This window comes from Caretta caretta, chromosome 5 (assembly GCF_965140235.1).
Source record: "Caretta caretta isolate rCarCar2 chromosome 5, rCarCar1.hap1, whole genome shotgun sequence".
Taxonomy (NCBI): domain Eukaryota; kingdom Metazoa; phylum Chordata; order Testudines; family Cheloniidae; genus Caretta; species Caretta caretta.
The window spans coordinates 103,184,351-103,208,829 of NC_134210.1; the positions used below are offsets into that span (position 1 = coordinate 103,184,351).

At 43.9% G+C, this 24,479-nt stretch overlaps 1 protein-coding gene across 3 annotated transcripts in view; it reads right to left on the reverse strand.

Annotated features, from left to right (window-relative positions):
- RFX3 (regulatory factor X3) overlaps positions 1-24,479 on the reverse strand; it is a 254,481-nt gene that overhangs the window by 36,132 nt on the left and 193,870 nt on the right. For all 3 annotated transcript variants that reach the window (XM_048850512.2, XM_048850510.2, XM_048850513.2), the window contains 2 exons: positions 21,137-21,318; positions 10,766-10,885 (listed from right to left, as the gene is read on the reverse strand). In XM_048850512.2, coding sequence (XP_048706469.1) covers positions 10,766-10,885; positions 21,137-21,318 — 302 coding nt within the window. The remainder of the gene's footprint in view (positions 1-10,765; positions 10,886-21,136; positions 21,319-24,479) is intronic.

The following is a 24,479-nucleotide window of genomic DNA, read 5'->3' on the forward strand; positions in this document are numbered from 1 at the left end:
GAGAGGCTGTATGGTCGGTGGCACCTGATATATTTATATATTGGTGTGGGACTCAAGGGGGCACCTCTGCTGATCCTACGGATACCCCTAAGGCAAAAATCTGCGATGACCGCGCGCGTGGGCGTGCACACACCTAGAATGGAATCGACATGAACAAGCACTTGAAGAAGAAGATTTGTTCCACCCCCCTCTGATCCAGGTATAGTAACTCCTCACTTAACCTTGTCCTGGTTAACGCTGTTTTGTTGTTACATCTGATCTATTAGAGAACATACTTGTTTAAAGTTGCGCAATGTTCGGTTATAACATAATTTGGCCAGCTCCTGCTAGTACAGTACTTTGACCACTACTTGAGGGATTCTCTGGAAGAGCAACCCGTCAAAACTAATGGGTGGGGGGCTTGGAATCAGGGTGGGCCAGCAGCTCCCCATCAGCTCCCCTCCACCACCCCCAGTGCCTTCCACCTGCTGACAGGCCCCGCAGATCAGCGCCTCCCCTCTCCCTCTTTGTGCCTCCTGCCCACCGCAATCAGCTGTTTATGGCATTCAGGAGGCTGGGGAGGAGCGAGGACACAGCGTGCTTGGGGGGGGGGGGGCGGGAAAAGGCGGGGGGGGTTTGGGGGAAGGGGTGGACTGGGGGCAGGTCTGGGGAAGAGCCAGGGGTTGAACACCCATCTGGCACTTTGGAAAGTCGGCACTTGTGCAGCCGTACATGAGCCATCCGGAGAAGGGAGTGGTGTGCTCATCATCGTGTTCAGTTCCCCCAGGGAAGTGTTTGCAGGCACTGTGTGCGTCCTTTGCCTCTCCTCTCTCCTGCCTCCCTCGGTGCTGTCTTGTAGAGTGTGAGGCTACATTAACAACAACGTGTTAACCCTTGAGGGCTTAGCCAAGTGCTAGTTCATTATTTATCATTCCCTGGGAAATATCCCACCTGATAGAAACGCTTAGGAGAAGCTCAGGGAGCTCATGAGCAGGTCCCCAGACAATCACCTGATTAGAACTTGTTTAAAACTTTTTCTGTATATGTATATAATGTCTTTTGTCTGGCGAAAAATACTTCCCTGGAACCTAACCCCTCCTATTTACATTAATTTTTATGGGGAAATTGGATTCACTTAACATCGTTTCACTTAAAGTCGCATTTTTCAAGAACGTAACTATAACTTTAAGTGAGGCGTTACTGCACAATCTGTGAGAGTCTGTTATTAAATGGCTGACTGTAATCATGTTCTCATTCTGATCCAATTAAATGGCAACCTGGAGAGTCTTATTTATTTACTTAGATTTTGTTCTAAAAGAAAACTCCACAACAAAGGGTGCCTATACAAAGCTCTGGGGACACTAGAAATACATTTAAATGCACAATTACATAGCATAGGATACACAAAACATAAATTGTCCAAAGCAGCAGCATTTCTGTGTTGCACAGTTCCACTTTCACAGGAGAAGGTTTCCCTCCATTTTTGTTGATGTAGATCAGAGTGGCCTGATTGTTCACTTAAAGCATGATCACCTTTAGGATATCAGGTCTCTGAAAGTACATACATGGCCACCCTATCCCAGAACATTTATCTGAAGTTTGGCTTCACATAGAGGCCAAGGGTGAAATTCTGGCCCCATTAAAGTCTATAACAAAACTCTCATTGACTTTAATGGAGCCAGGATTTCACCCTATGTGTCATGGTTACAGAACTTTTCCGCATGCGTTCCTGATTCTAGGGTGGATGCATCTGCAATTGCTACAATTTGGAGTGGAGGAATTTGGAAATTTTTTTCTAATTATAAATGGCCATTACAAATACTGGAGAGAACATCAGATTTTATCTGAAAATTCCTGTTAACCAAAACGGATACTGCAACACAACGTAGCTAGTTGCTACAGAATGTGTCATTTCACAAACTTTTCAGCTTTTGGAATACAATCCAAAATGCCTAAAGAGCATAAAAAAACAATCCTTTAAGAATTTCTAGGATTTAGAAAGAACTTAATTAAAAATATAAAAGCCAATTTAATCCTCTAGTGCTTGAAGTCAGGATTATTTTAGCATTTGCTCCAATGTGCTTTATGTGAAATATGTTGGGGAAAATTCTGAATTTTGGCATGGTGACAGAGTGACTTATCTCATGAGTTGACCAGTGTCAGTAGCACTGAGAAACAACTTGCAGGATCCAGCTGAGAAATGGAAAGAGAGAAGATTTTTTTCCCCAAGGTTCAGTAAAGCCCGGAGCTGAGTATGGTAGGCAACCTTGGACGTACTGTCTTTTATGAGTAGTAAAAAATAAAGCCTCACCAATATGGGTGATGAGAGGCTTCCCCATTTCCTTCCGAAGTGTCTAGCCTGTCTTGGTTACCTTTTGAGCTTTAATTATGGACATGGAAAATACTTACCAGTCACTAGTGTATACAATCTCCCTTCCGGGTCTAATCATTCTTTTCTAAAATTCACCTACTGTTTATTTTACTCAGATTTCTTTCATTTTCCCAGGCCTCTTTATTAGTACTGAAAGAAGAGCTATAAAGGATACAGACACATTATGGACATTACATATTTCAAAAGATTTGATTCAGAGAAAAGGGTATTTGGATCTCAGAGGAATTTTACATGGCTAACTACAAGTACAGTAAAAGTATGGAAAGTCTTCAGATAATAGTGTCAATTTTCTACATTTGTGAGGAGTTTCTATGACCATCCAGAGGGCAGGGCCAACTAAAATCTTGGCCTGTCTATCAGATATCTCCTTCTGGATGTCTAGCCATCAGTTGAAGCTCATTAACATCAACATTGTTAGAACAAAGCTCAAGCTCCCGCCCACCCCACAAACCCTCCCTGCTCCTTCCTTTCTTGATTACTGTGGACTACACTATTATCCTATCACGCGGGCCCATAACCTGGGTATCATCTTTGACTCCGGTCTCTCTCTAGGTCTTCTCATCCAGGCTATGTCTAAATCTTGCAGATTTTTTCTGCATAACATCTCTAAGATACAGTACTTCCTATCTATCCAGCAAATTTTCCTTATTGATAGAGAGCGAATGAAAGGGGGCTTTCTTCCACCATCTCTTGGGAATCCTGGCCATAGGACATAGCTATATCATAGCTTCTTCCTTCACTTTGATAGTTTTTTAACTTCCCTCCTGGCATTGGCTACTTTTGGCTCTTTAGCCTAACATCACTGTTCTTTAGGTACTTCATAATCCTTTGTTAACTGCAGAGCCGGCTCCAGGCACCAGTGTCCCAAGCAGGTGCTTGCGACGGCAGTTAGAAAGGGGAGGCAGTTCCTCCGGCCACGGCAGCAGTTCTGCGGCAGCTTCTTTGTTCCGCCCGCCGTGGTGGCAATTCGGCAGCAGCTTCTCCCTTTGCTGGCCGCGGTGGCAAATCGGAGGCAACTTCTTCCTTTTGCCGTCCGTGGCAGCAGTTTTCTTCACTGCTTGGGGCGGCAAAAACTGTAGAGTCGGCCCTGGTTACCAGTCCCCACAACTCTATCAACCATAGGCACTAAAACAAAGTTCATAGAATTTCCTCTCAGTGGGGTTCCACTCCCCAGGAGGTCAGAAAGAATTGGCTGGTGATTGGGTCATGCTGCCCCTTACACTCTTGGGAGGGGGAGTATGACAAATGCTTGCACAACACTTAAAGGGCAGTACTAGAAAAAAAAAGCCCAATCTTTTATGCAGGGGTGCCAGCTCACCCATGAGTAGAATTCACATGCACAGCAGCTTGAAGAAAAAGCCTGCCTTTTCGTGCATGTATTTAAAGGTAAATTTTGAAGCTGAAATGATCACATAGAAATTGGGGATGGGAGGTTTACCCCCAAAAGATTACAAAATCAGAAGGCAAGCAAAAACATATTTTAAAAAAATCTTATGATTTTTATGCCAATCTCATGATTTTGGGGAGTCTGACTCATTACTTCTGAAAACTGGCATCCCAGGAAAATAATCTCTTTTATAACTCTGCCTCCTCTCCTCACATGCATTGCTGCCCAGCCTGTGATTTCTAGCATCCCTTGTGGAACTATATCTCCCAGAACACTCTTGTTCTAGGGCTGAAACTTGGAACTGGCTGTGCTGGGTCTATAACCTTCCAAAAAAGATGAGTAAACTCTGTTATATCTGGACTTCCATAAACTTCTCTCCGGACTCCCTTTTTCTCATTTCCCCCCAGTCCATCCTACTGAACATATTGCAGGTAAAGTTACAATAGCACTATATAAATAGCCATTGACTCAAATTCTCTGCAACAAACCACATACATTTACTAAGGGAATGGAGCAGAAACTAAAGAATAGAAATGCATGGCAAGATGCCTCTTTGATGTTACATGGACACACACAGGCAAACTGGTAAGAAAGAAAACTGAATTGAAAACTGTCGTACGACTCTGAAGGAACAGAAGTCACAGTGGACTGACTAAGTGATAAAAAGTTATATAAACAGGCAACACCCCTTCTGGATAAGTTCTTAAGGCTTAAAGATTTTGCTGTGGCAATGTTGCCAACATTCATGATTTTATTGTGCGTCTCACACTATTTGGTGTTTTTCTGGAAGATCCAGGACCTGGAGTCATACTATTAAGTGAGATTCTGAGCTTTCATTGAAGAAGAAGAAGAAGAAAAAAAAGTTTGTATCCCTCATGGGTTTGCTGACAAATGCTGGAAAATGTGAACCCTGAAGGCTCAACAAACAAAAAGCAAATTGAAAGACTTCAGAATGTATTATTTAAAAAAACCCTTTAAGCCAATCTCATGACTTGCAGTTCTGACTCATGATTTTTTAATAGAGGAATGTGGCATACTGATCCAGTATGTGAGAGCTGCGTGTAACATACCAAGCTATGTAATCTTATTTTAGTGTTTTGTTCCATAGAAGACCTTGCTCTTGATGCTAATGGAAAAAAAGCAGCCCCTGGTTTTAAAATTAGCAAAAAGCAAATGGTAATTTTAACAGCTTGCAGCGCCACAAGCAACCAAAAGTTAAAGCTGTTAATGATTAGGAAATCAAAGAAACCCAAATGCTTTAATAACTTACTGTATACACAAAAACCTGTAGATAATGTACAGATATCTGAAAAATATTTAGATATTTTTAGTACTCTTTGGTGTGTGGATTGGTTCAGAGGTTATGCTAGCTGTTAAATAGTATCTGAAGAGCCAGAACTGTCCTGCAAGTGCACTGTTGCACATCTGCAATGAACCTCGAACAAGTGACCCGGTGACCTTATTAGAAATGCATCTATTTGCAACCAAAGGCAAGAAAACATTAGACAGTCTAAAGAATGTGAACTTTCTTTGATGAAAAACAACTTTTAAAATCTCTCATTAGTTCAATGCCAAGAATGGAAAAGTTAATTATAGCTAAGATGAAAATGAGAATCAGAAGACAACAATGAACAAATGAGGGTTCCAACATTTAGCAAAGCAACAACCAGTGTTGAGCCATATCTATCTGGCTGGAAGCCAAAGCAGAACTAAATCATTTTTAGATCATGATGTTACGTCAGCTCTACAACTGCACAGTCCAAACACCTTGGCTGTTCAAAAAGAAACTGAAGGCTCTTTTCTTAAACACTAAATTGGGAAGCTGATTAGTATTATAATACCTGAATTTCTTTAACATTGCTCTAGATATTGTATTATAACCAAACTATAACATAGTTCTATAGATTGCATTATACTGTTTTTTTGAGAAAAGAATAATGTTACACTTCCATACTTTTTAGTGTAGCTTATAAGGCCAAACTGTTTTAAAAGGGTCCAAAAAGTTACAAGAAGAGAAGCTACAGACTGATAAAGTAGTTGTGTTAGCAATTAGGCAGTGTAATAGACTGGATACTATTTGTATAGGAATTAAAAAGAATATGGATAAGATAGAAGAGTCAAGAATGGTCTCTTTACATTTATGTCCCAGAGAATGATATGAATGAATTTCTACAAGTAGCAAACACTTTGAGTTAAGTAATCAGAAAATACAAGGAGAACGGTGATGGAAAATATGTTATCTTTGGATCAGACAAAAACAAAACAAAAAGAAGTTTTCTCTACACTGAGACAGGGATAGAAAACACAGAGCAGGCATAATTAGTGGATACCTCCAAAAGTTCAAAGAAGTGTTTGAAATTATCCTGGGAAGGTACAGGAGATGGACAACAGCTATTTTACTTGTGGAAATGGAGTCCAGACCATATTGAATCAAACTGGAAATGTGCAATGGTTATTGTACTAAGGAAGAATGCCTCCTCACCCCCATCCAGAAAGGACACCTGCTTAAATATTAATTTTCCCTACAGTGAGACAAACTGATGACTCAAAACAGAATATATTATTGTACATTAAATTAAAAGGTTTCAACAAGCTATATGATAAGCCAACAAGCTATATGATAAGCTAAGGAGGAACTTGACAGTAGGGCTATGTCTACACTTCAAGCTGGGAGTGTGATCCCTCACTCAAAGAGACATACTTTTGCTAGATCTCATCAAGCTAGCATATGAAAAACAGAATGTAGCTCTGGCAGTGTGTGGCAGGAGGGACTAGCCACCCTGGGTAGGTGCCTACAGTCTCAGATAAGCACATACTTGGGGCAGCTTCGCCATGGCAGTATGAGCTGCAAAACAGGCTATCTTGATTTTTAGCATACTTTTAGTAAGTCTCCTCTGATGTATTGACAGAGAGCGATCATATCTTACCTCAGCCTTCATTTGGTTAAGTTAAGCAAGCCATGAGTCTCCTCTCCTAAGGTAGGTTTTCCATTCCTCTAATCATCCTACTAGTCTTTCTATGCACCAATTCTGCACCAAATGTGGCCCAGGAGCCCCCCATCCCCTGTCCCCATGTGCCCCTGGAGCCCCCCTACCTGCTGTCCTCAACATGGCCCTGCCCCCCTCTGCCCTCATCCCCTTGTGGTCCTGGAGCACCCCTCCCATTCAGCCCATGGCTCGATGCTGTCAACCCATTAGCTCCTAACCTGCTCCCCAGTCTGTCCCCTGCACTAGCCCTTCTGAATCCCAGTCTGTGACCCCGCAGCAGCCCCGTGTGCCCCATTCTGCCTCCTTGGGCAGGCTGCTGTGATGAGCGCAGCTGGCTGCTAGCTGTTACTGCCAGTCAGCTGGCTGTTCTGGTGCCACAGCAGCCTCTGCTGGGTGAAAAGTGGAACTGCAGCACTTCTTGGGCAGAATGTATTTTCTGCAGAAAAAAAAATTCTGCGCTGGACATGAATTCTGCATGTGCGCAGAGGGGCAGAATTCCCTCAGAAGCAGAAGATGCTTCAGATTCAGGCAGGTATTTATTGTGATCTGAGAAAGACGTATTTGATTTCTGAGATGAAAGCAAAAATGGTCTTCAGAACTACTTTATCATGATGGAAAATGAAGTATTTACTCCTGGGGGAATTCTGCACCCTTGCGGATGCGCAGAATTCATGTCCCCTACAGATTTCTTTGCTTCTCCACCAACAAATTACTTTCTGATGGGGAAGCAAGAAGAGCAGTCATGCAACTCTTCCCAGCAGTATGTTTTGGGTGCCCAGGGCAGCTGGCAGAGAGGTAAATCACTGTAGGGCAGGAGGCAGGACTGGGGAAGACCTGGCTCATAGCTCTTACCCCGTGCCATGCTCAGCTGCTAGTCCCGGCTGGGCTGCGGAGGACGGGACTTCCTCTTCCCCTGCACGACATCCAGAGCCAGGTCAGACCCACCCTCAGATTTCACCCCAGGCTGCAGGAAGCTCTGCAAACTCCCCCCTTCCGCTTCCTGCACTCATCACTCTTCAGCTGCAGGGAGAGGGATCACTGTACTGGGAGCTGCTCCCCCATCCACCTAACCCCCGTGCATCCAGACCCTGCCACCAAGCTTCATCCCCCCCGCACCCAGAATCCCCTTTGCCAAGCCCCACTTCCCCTGCACCTGGACCACCCCAACGAGCCACCTGCACCAGATCCCCACCCCACCGAGCCCCAACCAGCTGTACCTGGATCCCCACCCCACTGAGTCCCACTTCCCTAGCATCTGGGCCCCCCGCACTGGACACCCTAAACCCAGATCCCCCTGTGGAGCTCTATCCCCCCCACACCAAGACCCCCCCGGTGAGCTCCAACCACCTTCACCTAGACCCCCCCCCCCAGAGTCCCATTAGCATTGCACCCAGAACCCCCCAACAAGCACTTGTGTATCCAGATTCCCCCTGCACCCAGATCCCCACTGAGCCGCACGCAACCAGATTGCCCCACACAGAACCCTCTCTACCCACACCAGGATCCCCCCACACTAAGCCCCTCCATTCTTGGATCCTGCCAGGCGGACCCTGCTTGCCCACACCTAGTGCACCTGGCACAGAGGGGCAGGGCCCTGGGGTGTTTCTGGGGCAGGCCCTGTCCTTGCAGTGTGTCAGGGTTGGGTGCAGCCTCACCGCTGAATCCATGTCCTGGGGAGGGGGGGGATGGATGGATACAGAGTGATCTCCCACCTCTGTGCAGCCAGTGGCCTGTGCTCCCCAATGCCATGCTAGAGCCTCCACATTTATCTGACAAATAAAATTTGCAGAATTTTGCAGAATTTTAAAATAAATGCTGAATTTTTTGGCACAGAATGCCCTCAAGAGTAAGTATTGTAGCTCAATGGGCAGTGATCTTGTTTACAATGCTATCTGAACTGACATTATAGCAATTAGAGAAAATACCACAAGAGTGAGCAAAGTAAAGGAATACTGACCTCAGAGGTAAAAGGAGAGGTATTGTAAGGGTCTGAAGCACACAATTTAAGCTCCATAGTGGGAATCTGTAAATCACTGGTCAGTTTTCCTGCTCTTAGGAATCTAGTTACATGATAATATATTGCAATCAACCTGGGTCTTTTCTGCAGATGATACTGGAAATTAATGCTTCCATTTCTTTCCTTTTCTTATTCCCTTCCTCCATATCTTTAACCCCCATTAAAAACACCACCACCACCACCAAAAGCAGGCAAACAAACAAAATACAATACATGTAACTTAAAAAAAATGCCAATTCTTCACCATACTCATTTGCTTGTATGTTATAGCTACATCTCTGACTGCTCAGCCTGTGCCTTTAGACTCTAAGCCGTTCAGAATTGGGACTCTCTCTTTTTTGTGTCTGTACAGTGCCTATCACAATGGGGCCCTAAGCAGCTGCATGCTATCATAATATAAATATTTACAACTGCCACTGCTACTACTCATGGAAATGATGAGCTTTGATTTTCAAGTGAACCTATCAAGTGCTTTGAGACTGAAGATGGCTTTTAGGTCCTGATTGTTTTTAAGACAACAAAGAATGCTGAGTACACTGTATGGGATTGCTCCTTCAATAGAACTGTTTCTATGGCACTCTTTCTGTAGTGCTTGTGAGATGTCCTCGTTGACTTCCTGAGTTTTTCTGGATTCCTTGATTTCAAAGATATCAAATATTTCCTTTTGTGGTATCATGTCAGTCTATCACATATATATGTATCTGTCTTGAATTGTCCCTAGAACCCACGCGTCTAAGACAGTCTTTTTCAAACATATGCAAATCTCTGCAGTCTCCCTCTGCCATCTTGGTTCCTAGTGGTTACATATGCCAAGGGAAGACAGATGGTTTTACTGCCGCCTCCCTTCCTTGGAATTTTCCAGTGAATGGAGCTGCTTTAAATTACAGCTGGGATTCTACAGAAGCACTACTAGTGGCAGCTGCTGAGAGAAAACATTTAATCAAAGCATATCTAGATGACATTGGTCATATTGGTTCCTAGTCAGGACCTCCCCTCTTTTTGGGTAGGGATGATACACTATGTTTCCTGTTGCAAAAGGGAAGTCAATCCCAGGCTAAATCTGATCCACTGTCTTATAAGGCCACATACAAGATGTAATAGTAAAATATGAACAATGGAGTTTGAAATTCAAAGTATCTTATCAGATTCAATCAATTTGGGAGAAAATAATCCAAAAGATTGTCCAGATGATAAATTTCAAGACAACTATATTATACTTTGCTTTTAGTATCAGTATTTGCAACTTTACCATTGTCTTTTGGAACATTTTGGTTAACTGATATCTGGAAACTTCAGAACAAACTTAACAGAATTTCAATTCTGATCTCCTTAGAAGTGGAATTTTAGAGACTAGTAAACAAGAATACAGTGTTTTAAGAAATATATCAGGACCATCTCTTGCAGTCTTTTAAACCTTTTTTCTTTTTTTGGGGAAATTCAAAGTGTAATGAAATTATCTCTGAATCAAGAAACAATCCTAATACTTCTATAATTTTTTTAGCATAGTACTTAACACATTGTGGAAAAGAACTCACACCCAAACCTTTTTCTAACAAAGAATGGTGTAAATCTAGCCTGATTTGTCCCCAATGATGGGAATAGAAAAAAGGTCTCCTGATGCCCAGTACACTGCATCACACAGCTTCTTCCTTAACGATACCTTTTTAAAATACCAATGGGGGAGAAAAAAACCCCATTTGCAACACATATAATCTCCATGCAAGAATAACAGTATCTATTTAGTGGGTCAGAATGGAAAGTCTTTAATACTAAGAAGCACAAATAAAAGCATCCCACACTCCTTTAAAAATCCAAAAAAAACTTTACTCCCTTTTGCTGCAAAATTTATGCATAATAGAGAGGTTTATTAACTACTTCATATAGACGAGTAATTTCCAAAAATGCTGAAAGGAGTTTGGTATCACACTGAAGCAATCCTCCCAGGTTTCAAGTGCTAGAAATATGAAAAAATATTTAATATAGTTACAATTTCCACACTGTACCTCTGTTTCTGCTGCATGGGTTGTTGTCTCATAGCCATATATTGCATGTCCTCTTGTAGCCGATTAAGAGGAGAATCTGGCTTGACACGAATCCCATAGTAATGATATTTGGAGTTCCCCCTTTACGAAAGAATAAGAATTAAGGGAAAAAAAGTTGATAAAACAGAAATAATTTGTCAGACTGTTTTTTTTCCCTTTAAAGTCTTACAGTTTACTTCTACTGGAAAATAGAGTACAGAAATTGGACCAAATTCTCCTCTCCAATTTCTCCTCCTGATTCATCAATTTTATACTTCTATCATACCATTGGGTTCATAAGATCAACTCCTCTCCCTTACATCAGTGTAAACCAGGAGCATCAGGCCCAGTAAATGCCCCTTAAATTGACTCATATGCAGAGACAATAATCCATACTATCCAGATCCAAAAGATCCATAATAAATCTGTGGAAAAAAAACCCGACAAACTAAATTTGGTAATCTAAAGTTTCAACTAAACTTCAGTGTCAGTGATCTGAAGAAACTTGTTATAATGGTCTTTGTTTTAATCTTATTCATATAGATAGATAGATAGATAGATAGATATAGTGACAGGGTCGGACCAGATGGCTATAGGAGAGTAATAGAAGGCAGATATATTAGCCCCAGGCTAAGTAGGTCCCTTTTCCCTGGGTAAGGCAACAGGGAAGGTTTTTTTTTTTTTTTTTTGAAACAGAAAGAAAATTTATTGGTAACACTTACAAAATTACCAAAGGAAACAAAACAACTATGCAACAAAACAACACAAAAGAAGGTATAACACAGCAGCTTTCAGGAGGGAGAAGTGTTCAGGCTAGCCTGGGCCCAGAGTGGGGGGGCTTCCTCGACACTCATGGTCTTCCACCCCCTTGAGTTACCTAGTGCCGCGCCCAGTGTCACCGATCCTCCCTCTCCTGAGAGTGCCCGGTAAGATGGGCTCGGCTGCGGGGTGGGCTGTTTAGGGGTGGGGGGGGGGGGTAGACACCCATGTATTATAGGACCCCTCCTAGATGACAGGAATGATGGTATCCACGGCGGCAACGGCTGGGGCTGGCGTCTCTCGCTCTTCCTCTCAATCAAAGGGTCAGACGGAGGGAACCGGACGGGGTCACCGAGCAGAGAACCCCGGACAGCACCCACCGCTCCTCGAAAGCGTCAAGGGAGTCGGTGGACGCCACCCAGAGGAACTCCACCCGGATACGTGAATGTACTGAGGATCGGAAAAAGGCCCCACAATCGCAGGACGTTTCATGGGCCAACCGATGGGCCTCCACCCGGACAAAGGTGAACGTGGAGCTGTCATCTGGGTGATGGTCACGCCAGACGTCCACTAGGGAGTGATGTTCAACTATCCCTTGGAGAATATTCGCGGCGGCCGGGCTCGGTTCAGCCCCTGAGCGGTCCCGTTCCTCGAGGGTGGTGTTAAAGTCCCCTCCCAGGACCAGGCACTCGTGCGAATCCAGGGTGCCGAGAAACACACATGTATAACCGTATGCCGAGAAAGTCGGACACCCGCTGATAAAATTGTGGCCGCCTGGAGCTCATTTGCGGGGCATAGATGTTAACAAGATTAACCACGAGCCCCTCCATACGGACTCGAAGGTGCAGCAGGTGGCCCAGCACGGCCTCATTGATCCCTAGCACCTCAGGCCATAGGTTGGGGGAGAACAGGGTCGCCACTCCAGCTTGCCAGGTCGCGAAGTGGCTAAAGTATACCCCGTCCCCCCACTCCAGCCGCCACCTGTCCTCGGCGGCCGGGTCCGTATGGGTCTCCTGCAGGAAAACTACAGAGTACCCCCCTTCCCGAAGGTAAGAGAGCACCTGGGACCTGCGGAGAGCCATCCTACAGCCCCTGGTATTCAGGGTTGCAATAATAAGAGGCGTCATGCGGAGGGCTGGGGGGGTGGGGGTTTCGTGTTGGCGGGGGTATTCAGGGCCCCTGGTGGGTTGCACAGCAACCCGTGACCCATCCCGTGGGTGAGTAGATCGCGTCGGAAGCTGCGGGCTCGCTCGTAGGCCACAGCACCGCGCCTTCCTTGCCCCCTGCCCTCCTTTATAAGGGCCCCTGTGGCCTGGAGGATGTGATCAAAGTCCCCCCATAGCTGAAGAGCCAGCTGTACCCTATTGCGGGCGCCACGGGTGTGCTCTAGGAACTTCCGTAGTGCATGCCACAGCTCATGGGGGGGTGGGGTTACAATTCCCGAGGTGTTCCCTGGTGGGACTCTTAATACAGCCTCGTGGTCCGCTAAGGCGGGTAGACAGGGTGCGGACCACTGACGGGGTGTCTGACAGGCTGGGGTTATTAAATTCATTTCACGCCTTGGGGTGGAGGGGGATGGCAGGGAAAAAATTGCCACTCCTAATGGGTCGCGGCTAGAAAGTGCAAAGACTGCTCCCTGGGGGGAATCTGTGAAAGGCGGAAAGGAAATAACCCCAGGGGCGGCATTAGCATTGCAGGAGGAGGGGACTTGGGCAGGGACAGGGGTGGGGGAAGGGGCAGGGGTAAGGCTCTGGGGTTCAGGAGGCAAGCAGCTAAAGGAAAGTGCCTCCTGAGCAGAGTCAAGGGTTAAGGGGTAAGGGAGGGGGCTCCCAATAATGCTAGGCACTGGCTCCATGGTGGTCTTAGCGGCCATGGCATCAGGTGGTAGACCACCTTCTGCAGGGTGCTCACCCAGGAAGGCAATTAGGGGGAGGGAGCATGGGGAAAGGGAGGCTGGGGTAAGGCTGCCCAGCTCGAGGCCAGCCGGCAGCAGATCATCCCCTCCCTGGGTGACCAGGGTCAAATCTAGGGCCTCGATCTCCGCATACACGGGGGGGAGGCCAGCTCCTGCCACCCCGGGGGCCTCTCCTCTAGGGCCCGTCTCAACGGTCGCCTCGGGGTCCGCGGGGGGTTCGGGTGGTATCCAGGCAGAAGGGACGTCCTCAGAAGTCTCGGAGGGGAGGGTCTCCCGTGGAGGGGGGATTCTGCCCTCCAATGCCAGTCCGTCTTCCCCTCCCGACACCAGCGGATGGATCTCACTCATGGCCGTGGCGGGAGGCTCGATAGCAGTGCCTCCTTTCCTGGTCTTCCGGGGGGCTTCCGCGTCGGATGGATGCAGCGGAGCTCGAGCCTTCCGCTTGCCTCGCTTCCCCGGACTAGGGTCCAGCCCTCCATAGCGTCATCTGGGGGTTGGTTAGCAGGGGTCGTGTCGGGGGGCGGAGGCGATGGTTCAGGGGTTCGGGGAGGTAGCGGCAGCATGAGGGGCGGGGGTTTCTCCTTGGGGTGGGCCCTCTCCTATACCCGGTAATATCCTTGCCACACCCTCCTCCATGGGCTCTGCTGAACTGGTACTAGCAAGGGTGGAACTCCCTTGCTCGCCCGGGCGTTGTAGGGAAGGTATCTCTTGGGCCCGGATGTGAGTAGCGATGGGTCGAGTAGGAGGAGGGTTGGTTTCAGGTGCCGGGCTGCCAGGGGCGTCGGCAGCAGCGGGGCCGATGTCCTGCCGGGTCTTGGGGGTTTCGCGTGCTCCTCCCCCCCAGGCCAAAGGGCAGTCTCTGCGGACATGCCCCGCTGAGCGGCAGAGGTAGCACCGGGCCTCTCCGGTGGAGTAAAAGACCCAATAGCGGGCTCCCTGGTAGGGGACTAGAAAGGACCCCTCGAGCGACTCTTCGTCACGCACCCCTGCCGGCGGTAGAAGCTGCACTTGCCGGTGGAATGAAAAAACGTGACGGAGAGTGGGGTCCTTGCAGCCCAACGGGAGAGGGCTGATGACAGAAACAAGTTTCCCCAGAGTGGAGAGGGCGGGTAACAGGGCAGCATTGGGTAAGAAGGGAGGAACAGAGGTGAGGACGAGGCGAACGCCCAGGTCTTCTAATGGTTTAAAGGGGACAAACACCCCCCCCCCCCCCCCACCGTCAGGCCCCTCTCCACCGCCTCCTGGGCGGCATCCTCCGAAGCTAAGAAAAAAAAGACCTTCCCATACATCTTGGAGGCCGCCACAATAGCCGTGGGTCCTACCACCTTCGCTAATGCCTGCACGTATGTCTCCACGTGGGGCGAGGCGGGCACCAGGAGGCAACGGACGCCGTGCCTACTGGTCAAGGCGGGGAAAGGGCCCCGGCCGCTGGTGATGGTGGCGGAGGCGGGGGGGGGGGCGAGATGACAAGGCGGCAGGCAGGGGGGAGCCCGTTGCCGCCCGGGCATACGTCCTGGGGGCCGGGGGAGGGACAATCACAGAGCTGGTGGAGGGAAACGCAGGGAGGGGCGCCACGGTTGATGACGAGGCCACAGTGGTGGGGGCAGCCTCTGCCATGGAGGGCTTAGTGGTTTTAGCGGGGCCCTTTCCTTTCATCCCGCCCTGGCCCTTCCGGCCAACCGGGGGGGGTTTCCTAGAATCTGGGAGGGCGGTGGGTGCAGCAGCAGCAGCGATCACCCCGGTGCCCCAGCTGGGGGGGGTGGCAAGTATCTTGACAATAGTGGGGGGGGGGGGGGAGGGACAACTAATTTTGTTGAAGCGGCCTCGCCCCTCTCATTCCCCGCCATTGTGAGAAGAGAGAGACAGGGAGACACCGGAAGGAGGAGGGGGGAGGGGAGAAGTGGAGTAGCCGCTCCTCCCCGCTAGGCTGCAGGCGGGGAGGGGGGGGAATGCCGAGGGGGTTGGACTGGGAGGGGGGGGAAGAAACAAAATCGGGGTCCAGTAATAGGGGCAAGCTGTGGGATAAGCAATCCGGGGGGTGTGTGTGCAGACCCACACATGTTTGTCCAAAGAGTCTCGGTTGGTCGGCTGTTATGTCCGGTCCAAAAGGCAAAGTTCAAAGCGAACAGCTGGATCCAAAGGGAGATGGCAGGTTGCCAGCAGGGACGGACGGCGGGGGGGCCGTAACAGTTGTAGTAAGGGTGGGGGAGTTGGGGGCACCGATGGATCGGGGGTGGCGGTCTCCGCGCCACACCCCCTGTGCTGCCACAAACGCAAGTAACCACAGTCAAACTCCCCCCCACGAGAGTATAATTCAGAAAATTACTCAGTCTTACGGCCCCCTTCACGATGATTTATAGCTCTCCTGGATTATTTCTCCTGTCTTCTGAAATCTTCTTCTCCAGCTGTGTTGGCTGTGTTCCAAGGCCTTCGGCATGCTAAGAATGTTGTAAAGTCTGAGCTGCCAGCAAAACGGCTGGGTCTGGGGGTTTCCACTCCCCCCTCCGGACAGCAAAATCGGCAATCTTCCCCCCCTCCTCCGGGGGGCTCAGCTGAAACAAACAGCTGCGCCCGAAAGCAGGCGTGGGGGGGGGGGGTGCTGGCGGCAAGCTGAGGGCCGACAGCACGAGACGGAAAAAAACAAAAAATCAAAGGAAAACAAAAAAAGCGTCTGGCCCAGTCGGGGGGGGGGGGGGGGGGGACTAAGGCAGGTGCAAAAAGTAAGAAAAATCCAGGCCAGGGGGCTTTAGGAAAGAATAGAAAGCAGATAGCTGAGGAGCAAGCAAAGGACGTTCCGTTTCCCAACAGGGAAGGTTCCAGAACAATCAGGAACCTTCTGGAGACAATTAAGATAGGCTGATTAGAACACCTGCAGCCAATCAAGAAGCTGCTAGAATCAGTTAAGGCAGGCTAATCAGGGCACCTGGGTTTTAAAAAGGAGCTCACTTCAGTTTGTGGTATGCGTGTGAGGAGCTGGGAGCAAGAGGCACTAGGAGCTGAGAGTGAGAACGCGGACTGTTCGATGACTGAGGTGTACAAGCATTATCAGACACCCGGAGGAAGGTCCTATGGCGAGGATAAAGAAGGTGTTGGGAGGAGGCCATGGGGAAGTAGCCCAGGGAATTGTAGCTGTCGCATAGCTGTTCCAGGAGGCACTCTAGACAGCTGCATTCCAGAAGGCCCTGGGCTGGAACCCGGAGTAGAAGGCAGGCCCAGGTTCCCCCCAAATCCTCCCAACTGCTGGTCAGACACAGGAGGAGTCGACCTGGACTGTGAATTCAGAAAAATGGCCAAGCTGAGGGCTGCTGTGAAGCTCTCTAAGGCGAGCAAATCTGCCAATAAGCACAAGACCCACCAAGGTAGAGCAGGAACTTTGTCACTATATGTATGTGTGTGTATATATATATATAAAAAATATGCTATGCTTAAAAGTTATACTATATATATATAGTAAAACTTTTAAGCATAACATGATATTTTTAATATAGAGACTTGAAATCACACAATTTCTGAAACAGAACAAAAATAGGAAAACATATTGTTCATGTGAATAAAACAACAGTAAAATCCTGTCATTACTGATTTTGAAAAATATTTTGTAAGCATTCTTCAATGATATATTTTTCAGATGGTAAGGCTTAAGTTATAAATCAGAACTCTGCAAAAAACTGCCATCGATGACAGGAAGAGAAAAAAAATGTTGTGGAAATGGGGAATTTCTACCTGAGGCAAATTCACAATTTTGGACAGCAACAGAACAATTATTTAGTTATTATTAGTTTGTAAATACTGAGGAAAATATCAGTTTTTCCATATGCAAACATTAAAGAGAATATCAGTACTTGTACTTTTGCATAGCACTAAATATAATAAGTTCAGTATCAGTGTTCTTTCAGTTTTCTTCCTTCCAGAGACAAAAGCAAGGACTTTTTAAAGTTTTCGTAGACCGTTACTATATAGGGCCATTTGATATGGCTTTAAGTTCGGCCATAACACAAAGAGTGCAAGGCAGCAGATGGTGTGCTAAGATAAGTTAGAACTCCCCTTTGTACTGCCCTGATCTTGGTGTTGCTTTATAGATGGCTGTTTCAGCCTTAGGTGTCTTCTAACTTTTGTTGGCTTTCAATGGCAACTATGGATGAAAAAAATATCTGAGGATAATTGTTGTGTAGGAAATGTCCCAGTCACATCTGCTTTTCTGCAGTCATACCCTCTCATTCCTGCTATGCCAGTAATAAAGAGTTGGTGTGGCATATGCATTCCTTTTCTGGGTTTGCACTACTATAACCAAGTTTCTGTTACCCTGCCATTAGATTAGTTAGGGTTATATGCACTTTTGTTGGCTGAAAACTTTGGTCATCTCCTAGGAAAATACTGCAAGAATTTAGTGTCCTGAGCAAGACTCCATATACTGGATGACGTCCCTCCACTTGAAGAAGGAAACGTAAGTGCTACATTAGAAGCCTTGTTTTAAAGATTTTAAGAAGTAAATTGACGCTTTTAATGTTTTTAAAGTGATTGCCGGGGGGTCTTCTTCTCATGGAGGATATGAAATAGCAGCTAATGAAGAGTGGTGGGCAGGATCTATGACCTCACCACCCTTCTGAAGTGATGGCATTGTGTATCTAATACTGCCAGAGCTAAGAAGTATTAGCTCTCTGCTGCTTCGTTTATACGGCTCTTTAGTTTAGTTTTATATAAGATCTATGAAATCACAAAGAGACACTTTGCTGTGCCTACAGTGGCAATTCCTGAAATGTATAAGAATTTACCAACTATTTCAGTGATGGCTTTATAGCAGTATCTATTGAACTATATACAATGGAAAAAAGAGTATGTGTATGGATTCTACAATATCCTAAAGGCTGTGTGCTGTTAAAACTGAACTGGCAGGGCTTACCTGGAGCTACTGAAAGTTACAAGTTTTCTAACAATCCTGATGAACACTGCAAGATGCTGTCCCTGTTTCTATGGAAACAGATTATAGACAGGCAAAAAGGGGCTTTAAAATAATCAATAAATCATCATGGACCAGGCTGTGATACCTGTACTTATGACGAATAGTACCTTATACCACGTGTAGTCCAACTGACTTCAGTGGGACTATCTGTGAAGTAACATATTACTCAGGGTGAGTAAGTGTGTCATAATCTCTCCCTGGGCATGTGTAAGCTCAATGTACTTGAATGTACCCATGCACACACACATACCAGTGCACATGTACACACACATATGTGTTTAAAATTAACTGATATATAGTAGCACAAACAGGAGCAACCTTTAATCCAATGTTGTTAGAATTTTTGCAGCGTTCAGTGGCTTAGGTTGAGCAAGGCCAACAATATTAAAGACACCAATGCTCCTAGAGACTTCAGGCTTTCCAGTCTGTAATAATTTTGGTCCCAGACTTCAAACTTTTTAAGCACACATGGACCCCTGCACCTGTATGGAGCCCTATTGCCTTCAGTGGGGCTGAGCACAGGGGCAGTGGTCTGCCTGTGTATAGTCAAATGCAGGATTGGGGCCTTTGTAGAAAAACATTCTAAGTATAAACAACATTTTAATGTGTTTTTAAACCTATGGAACTAGTTTTTTTCTCCTTATTTAAAAAAAAAGGATAACATCTTTTGGCCCATATTGAGGCTTATTAGACTGGATACAAACTGATGGATGAAGCAAGATTTCAGAACGCTTAAGAAAATAATGATCAACGGCTGGACACTGTCAATATCTTAGCATGACATGATGATAATCTTCTACCATAAATGACCAACACAACTGCCCCTACACATTCCCTTCTTTCACTCTGTCCAACTGCCACCTGTGACCTACAAAACAACAATGGTAGACACTAGAGCATAGAGGTGGAGAGCTCTTTCTGATACAGCTAATAGTAGACATCTCTGTTGTAACTGTGGCTAAAGCTAAGAAACTCTCATCAGTTACTGGACCAACATAGATATGACCAGACAAACTGTTCTGTGCAGCAATAATGCAAATGGTCCCTCTCAGGAAACATTCTGAGCATAGCTTGACACAAGGAGTTTGCCACTTGTATTTTACAGACAAAAGTGACAATATTGCACCAATCAGAGGCATCCACTGGATCAGCAGCAAAATATAAATGAGACAAATGGATGTGCTGGGAAGGTATAGAGTGCAACGGACAAAATGGACCAGGCTCCTCATGCCATTCTTAAATAAGTTGCGGTTATGTCTTTGCTCAAGAAACTGCCACCTGACAACAGTGCCAATTACTACCTTATCTTGAACCCTTTTAATGGTGGAGAAGATTGAAGATTATTAGAAGATTGTAGTGATATATGGATCTTTTTTTAATTTCCCAATTTATTTTCAATTTTCTTTTAGGCCTGGATATGGTGTAGAAAATACTTGATTGACAAATTCCTTTTGGTAATAGGGAAAAAAGGTCACATGTACATGTAAGTTTTATTAGTTCTGTCAGCAGCCTTTGATACCACTGACAACATGCTGCTGCTGTCCTGGTATCTGGAAGGACTGGACAAGGAAACAAGAAATGGAAAAAATCTTGAACTATTCAGCTCTGTGGAACTTGCCAGCAACATGTGTAAGTGTGCATCTGTATACACTTAAAAGATTTAAACACATTTTCTATCGGTCTTGCTCTATACACTATTTTCAAATTCTTATTTATTGGTTGAATCAAAATTATTTCTTTTTTCAAAGCAAATAACGAACACGTTTCAAATTACAAAACTCACCAATTTTGTTAGCTCCCTGTTTAAAAAAAAACTGTGATTAGAAATCTTTGTTCCCTTACTCTCCTTTAACGCAAACATGGCTAAAGAGCCCCTAAAGGCTCACATTTACAAAACATTAATAATAAATACTTTTCCTTCAGACAGAACAAGCATGGAACATTTCAATCTAAGAGGTAAGTGTTTGGAAAAGCTGTGAATGAGTGAATGGAATCTGCTATAAGGCTTTAAGCATAGCCCACTACACTGGGTAAACATACAAGAAAAAACTCCTCTATTTTTACACTTAGTGTCCCTCATATTTACTTATCATACCACACTGAAATATCACTGCATGAAATAAAAACAGTAATGACAATTTATAAATAAGGAATTGAAGCTATTTTGTAATTAAGCTGTAGAATCATGGCAGCATTAAATAACAGTCCCTTATAACACAAACAAAAAAATCAGTTGATAAAAATATTGATCTACATTAAGATCATTCATTTATTCTTATATGGAAAGGCAGAACACCCCTATTGTCTTATATGTAATGATCAACCACCACTTTGTGCTCAGCATATACTTAAATTAAGTATTGGATGAAAAATAAAAAACAAATATAACCAGGTTTTTAACTCATAAGAAATATAGTAATTATTTTCCATCTGATGCATAGTTTCCAACCAACAGCCTATATTATATTTGTATTGCTACAAATCTGTTGTGTATGTTTCAAAATTAATAAGTGATTTCAGGACAAGGAGAAATGTAATGGATTTCTGTAACAACTTGACACAGTTTGAAATTACATGAGAAATTTATAGACAAACATTTTAACATTTAAGTAATGTTTTCTTTCAGTTTGTTTAGTGTATCATGTACAAGGTTCATGATCACAATGATTCCTACACTCTCTCTATGCTATAATCTAAGATCTGATTGTTTTACACAGACCTGGTTCCTAGTCTCCTGGTCCGTAGCCCCATGAAAATTGACCTTATGAGTTTTCCAAAGGAGGCAGCATTGACTGGGTCCAACTTGTGCTCCTGACAGTGTCGTAAGTAATGATTGTAAAGCGTACTTCTGGGGAGACTGACTCCTTCTGCTGTTTCATAGTTGTCTAAGAGCCACTGGAGCTATTTCAAATAGGAGACAGTGAAGAAAAGTAAATTCAGATAATTTCACAATAAACGTTTTAGGCTATTATTAACATAGCTGTACAATACAAAGCTTCTTAGTACATTTTGAGATTGCTCTTAATGTCTATTCAATGGTGACATTTTTCTTCAAGTGAAGGCAGTCCTCTTTAGAGGTGTTAGATATACAATGGTGTCTTTGAGTCTTTCAGAAATACATGGAAATAGCAGAACTCATAACACTTGTGACCTCAGATAGTTCCCATTTCTTAAAGTATTCAAGAGTCCAGTACCACACATTAATTTTCTGTACACTGATCTAGGCTTTGGACACAAATTGTTAGTACTTTAGGGAATTTAACCAATCATAAATGTATTTAAACAACCACAGAAAGGAAACTGCTTGTTGAACTGATGGAGAGTCATTTAATCCATCTGCATTATTAGACTAATGTATTGCAGAGTTGTTTCGTTTCCCCAGGCACTCAGATCAGTTACACTATTTAACTGAACAAGATTTATTCTTTTATTTTTTAACCATAAATAAAGAACCAAAAAACAAACACAAGGCAAGGAGCAATCTAGGTGATGCTGAAATGAACTAATACAACTATTACAGATTATGGGCCCAATTCTGCTTCCATTGAAGCCAAATGGAATTTTGTCATTAACTTAAGTGGGAACAGGACTGAGTCCTATAAAAACTCTCTCTCCAGGTCATTTAATTTAGAACTTTAGTGGGTAGTTTTGAAAGCTGGCAGAAAAACACTTACATGCCGAGTACTTCAGTGGCTCTATAGTAAGAGGCACAAATGGTATCTTTTTGGGAATACTTACAACATATATAATATAAACTGCCACTAACAGATGAGAAAACAAACTAAGAAAAAGCACTTTAACAAGGTCGACTGCCTGTGTCAGTTTCACTCCGATCTTCCCACCAGCTTTAACTGAGTAGAAAAATGATAGCACAAAATAGGAGTATTTTTATATGATGGTTATACTTAAATTGTGTGAAAGTCTGTGGTTTCAGTTTTCTAGGGTTCTGATAATCTTTCATTTGGCTTACCATACCACAGATTTATATCCCCCAGAATTTTCCTTTGAGTTTTGGGTTTGAATGAGCCCAAAAATGTAAACAGGAAAGCAGCTGAAATTGCCAAGTTTCACCAGTTTTGATGTCAAAGCCAAGAGCATGATTTCAGTGTGAATCTTTAAATCAGTCAGGTTAATGGATTTTACAAAAAATCTGGGCTCAGTTTTGAGTTTCCAATGAAACTCCAAACCAGGCATTTTAAAATGATTTCAACCAATGCAACAAAATTTTGTTCTGATGCATTAGTTCTCAACAGAAATGTGTAACAAATTTTAATGTAAAGTATCAAGGCAAAACATGAGTAATATATATATATGTTCTTAACAGCAGCAAAAAGATCAGTTTACGTGATAATACTGTAGTCTGTCGCATTCATTTACTAATAAAGAGTGGTAACACAAACTTTTCAATGATAAGGAAGAGAAAACTTTTGCTAATGTTGAACATAATCACTTAAGACACAGATCTTAAATATTTTAATGTGAAAAAATTTAATTCTGTATTCCTAAAATAGAACATTCTTAGATCGTGCCCCCACTCTACAGTCACTCTTACATTAGTACTCACTAAAATCTAGAGGTATAATTAATGTACTGGACTCTCACCTCCGTTTCAATCAGAGTCATGTGCACTTTGCCAAGTGCAACGAGAACAACAATTCACCCAAGACCTTTTAGAGGCTATCTTCATGTTCTCCTTTTCCATGGAGAACAAAATAGAAAACAAAATTGTAATTCTTTAGTTTATGTTCTAAAATATGAGCTGAGATGGCTTCTATTGTTTTAACTTGCTAGCACGTAATATGAATGACAAGTAGGCAAATACCCACAAGAAGAAATGTCTCTGTGTTTGACGTACTTAAATGGTTCCACAATGTAGAGCTGTTAGCCAGACTTTTAGACAATTTTGCACTTTAAATAGAATCTAATAAAACAGAGCAGTTTATCATCCTTATTTCAGCTGGTAGATCTAAAATCATTATTTAAAAAAATACTGAGTCATAGTGTTCACAAATGTCTTTTAAATTGGTTGTTTACCATTCTGATATAAAACCTATGAAAAAAAATATCACTGGAAACTTTAACCTTTACCTTGGTTTATTTAAAAAAACACTACTTTTTTCACTAATGAACTGACATAAGCATATCTGAGGCTAGAAACCAAGATAATTACATCTTTCAACCTTTGCATTTAATCTCCGTTAATCAGGATAGATTAAGAAGGGTGAACTATTCTTATTTTTCCCCAAAGGGAAATACTGACTGACAAACAAACAAACAAAAAATGCATTTCCCAATTAACTTCTAAATGTAACATTTGGGGTTTTTTTTCCAGATGGATTATAACCTATTAGGATTCATTTTAAGTGCACTTTACTAATGATCTGAATTCTTGACAGATATTATTTCAACTATAACTTGCATTAGCCAATGTTGGCACAGCATAATCCAAGATAAGCATAGAACAAGGATTTTTGCTCTAGGGTGGATGTATTTCAGTGGCAAAAGGCATCAAGTGATTATTTGCTAGATTGCTGGAAAGAAGAGTGCCCAAGGCTGTATGTAATTTTAAAAGGAAAATAATCTACAAACATTATACAGCTATTGTAAACATATTTCTTCAATGCAGAATAAGAATTCGACACCTGAGCTGTTCAGGATTTGAATACTAGCTTGTTGACTAATAGTATTAGTAGCATTTAAGGATGGATAAGTATGAAGTGTTTACACGGTAAAAACTGGCAAATTGACTCTGGCTTCACTAAAACTCCGATGTTTATACAACATTCAATTATAAATTGATTAGTCAAGTCAACCTCATGCACAAAGAAATCAGAAAAAGAAAAAAGTAGAGGAGAAATGAAAAATGAGCAAGCATCAATAAAGGCAACCACACTCCAGGATGGCTAACAATGGAGGTATAGTACCATAGAAAGCCAAGTCAGCAGACTATTATTTTTGAGAGTTTAAATTTTTGTCATGGATGAATAGAACATTTGTAATGTAAAAGGTAATTCTAATGAAATTCACAGCTTTTCAGGCCTGATCTAAAGCCCATTTATATC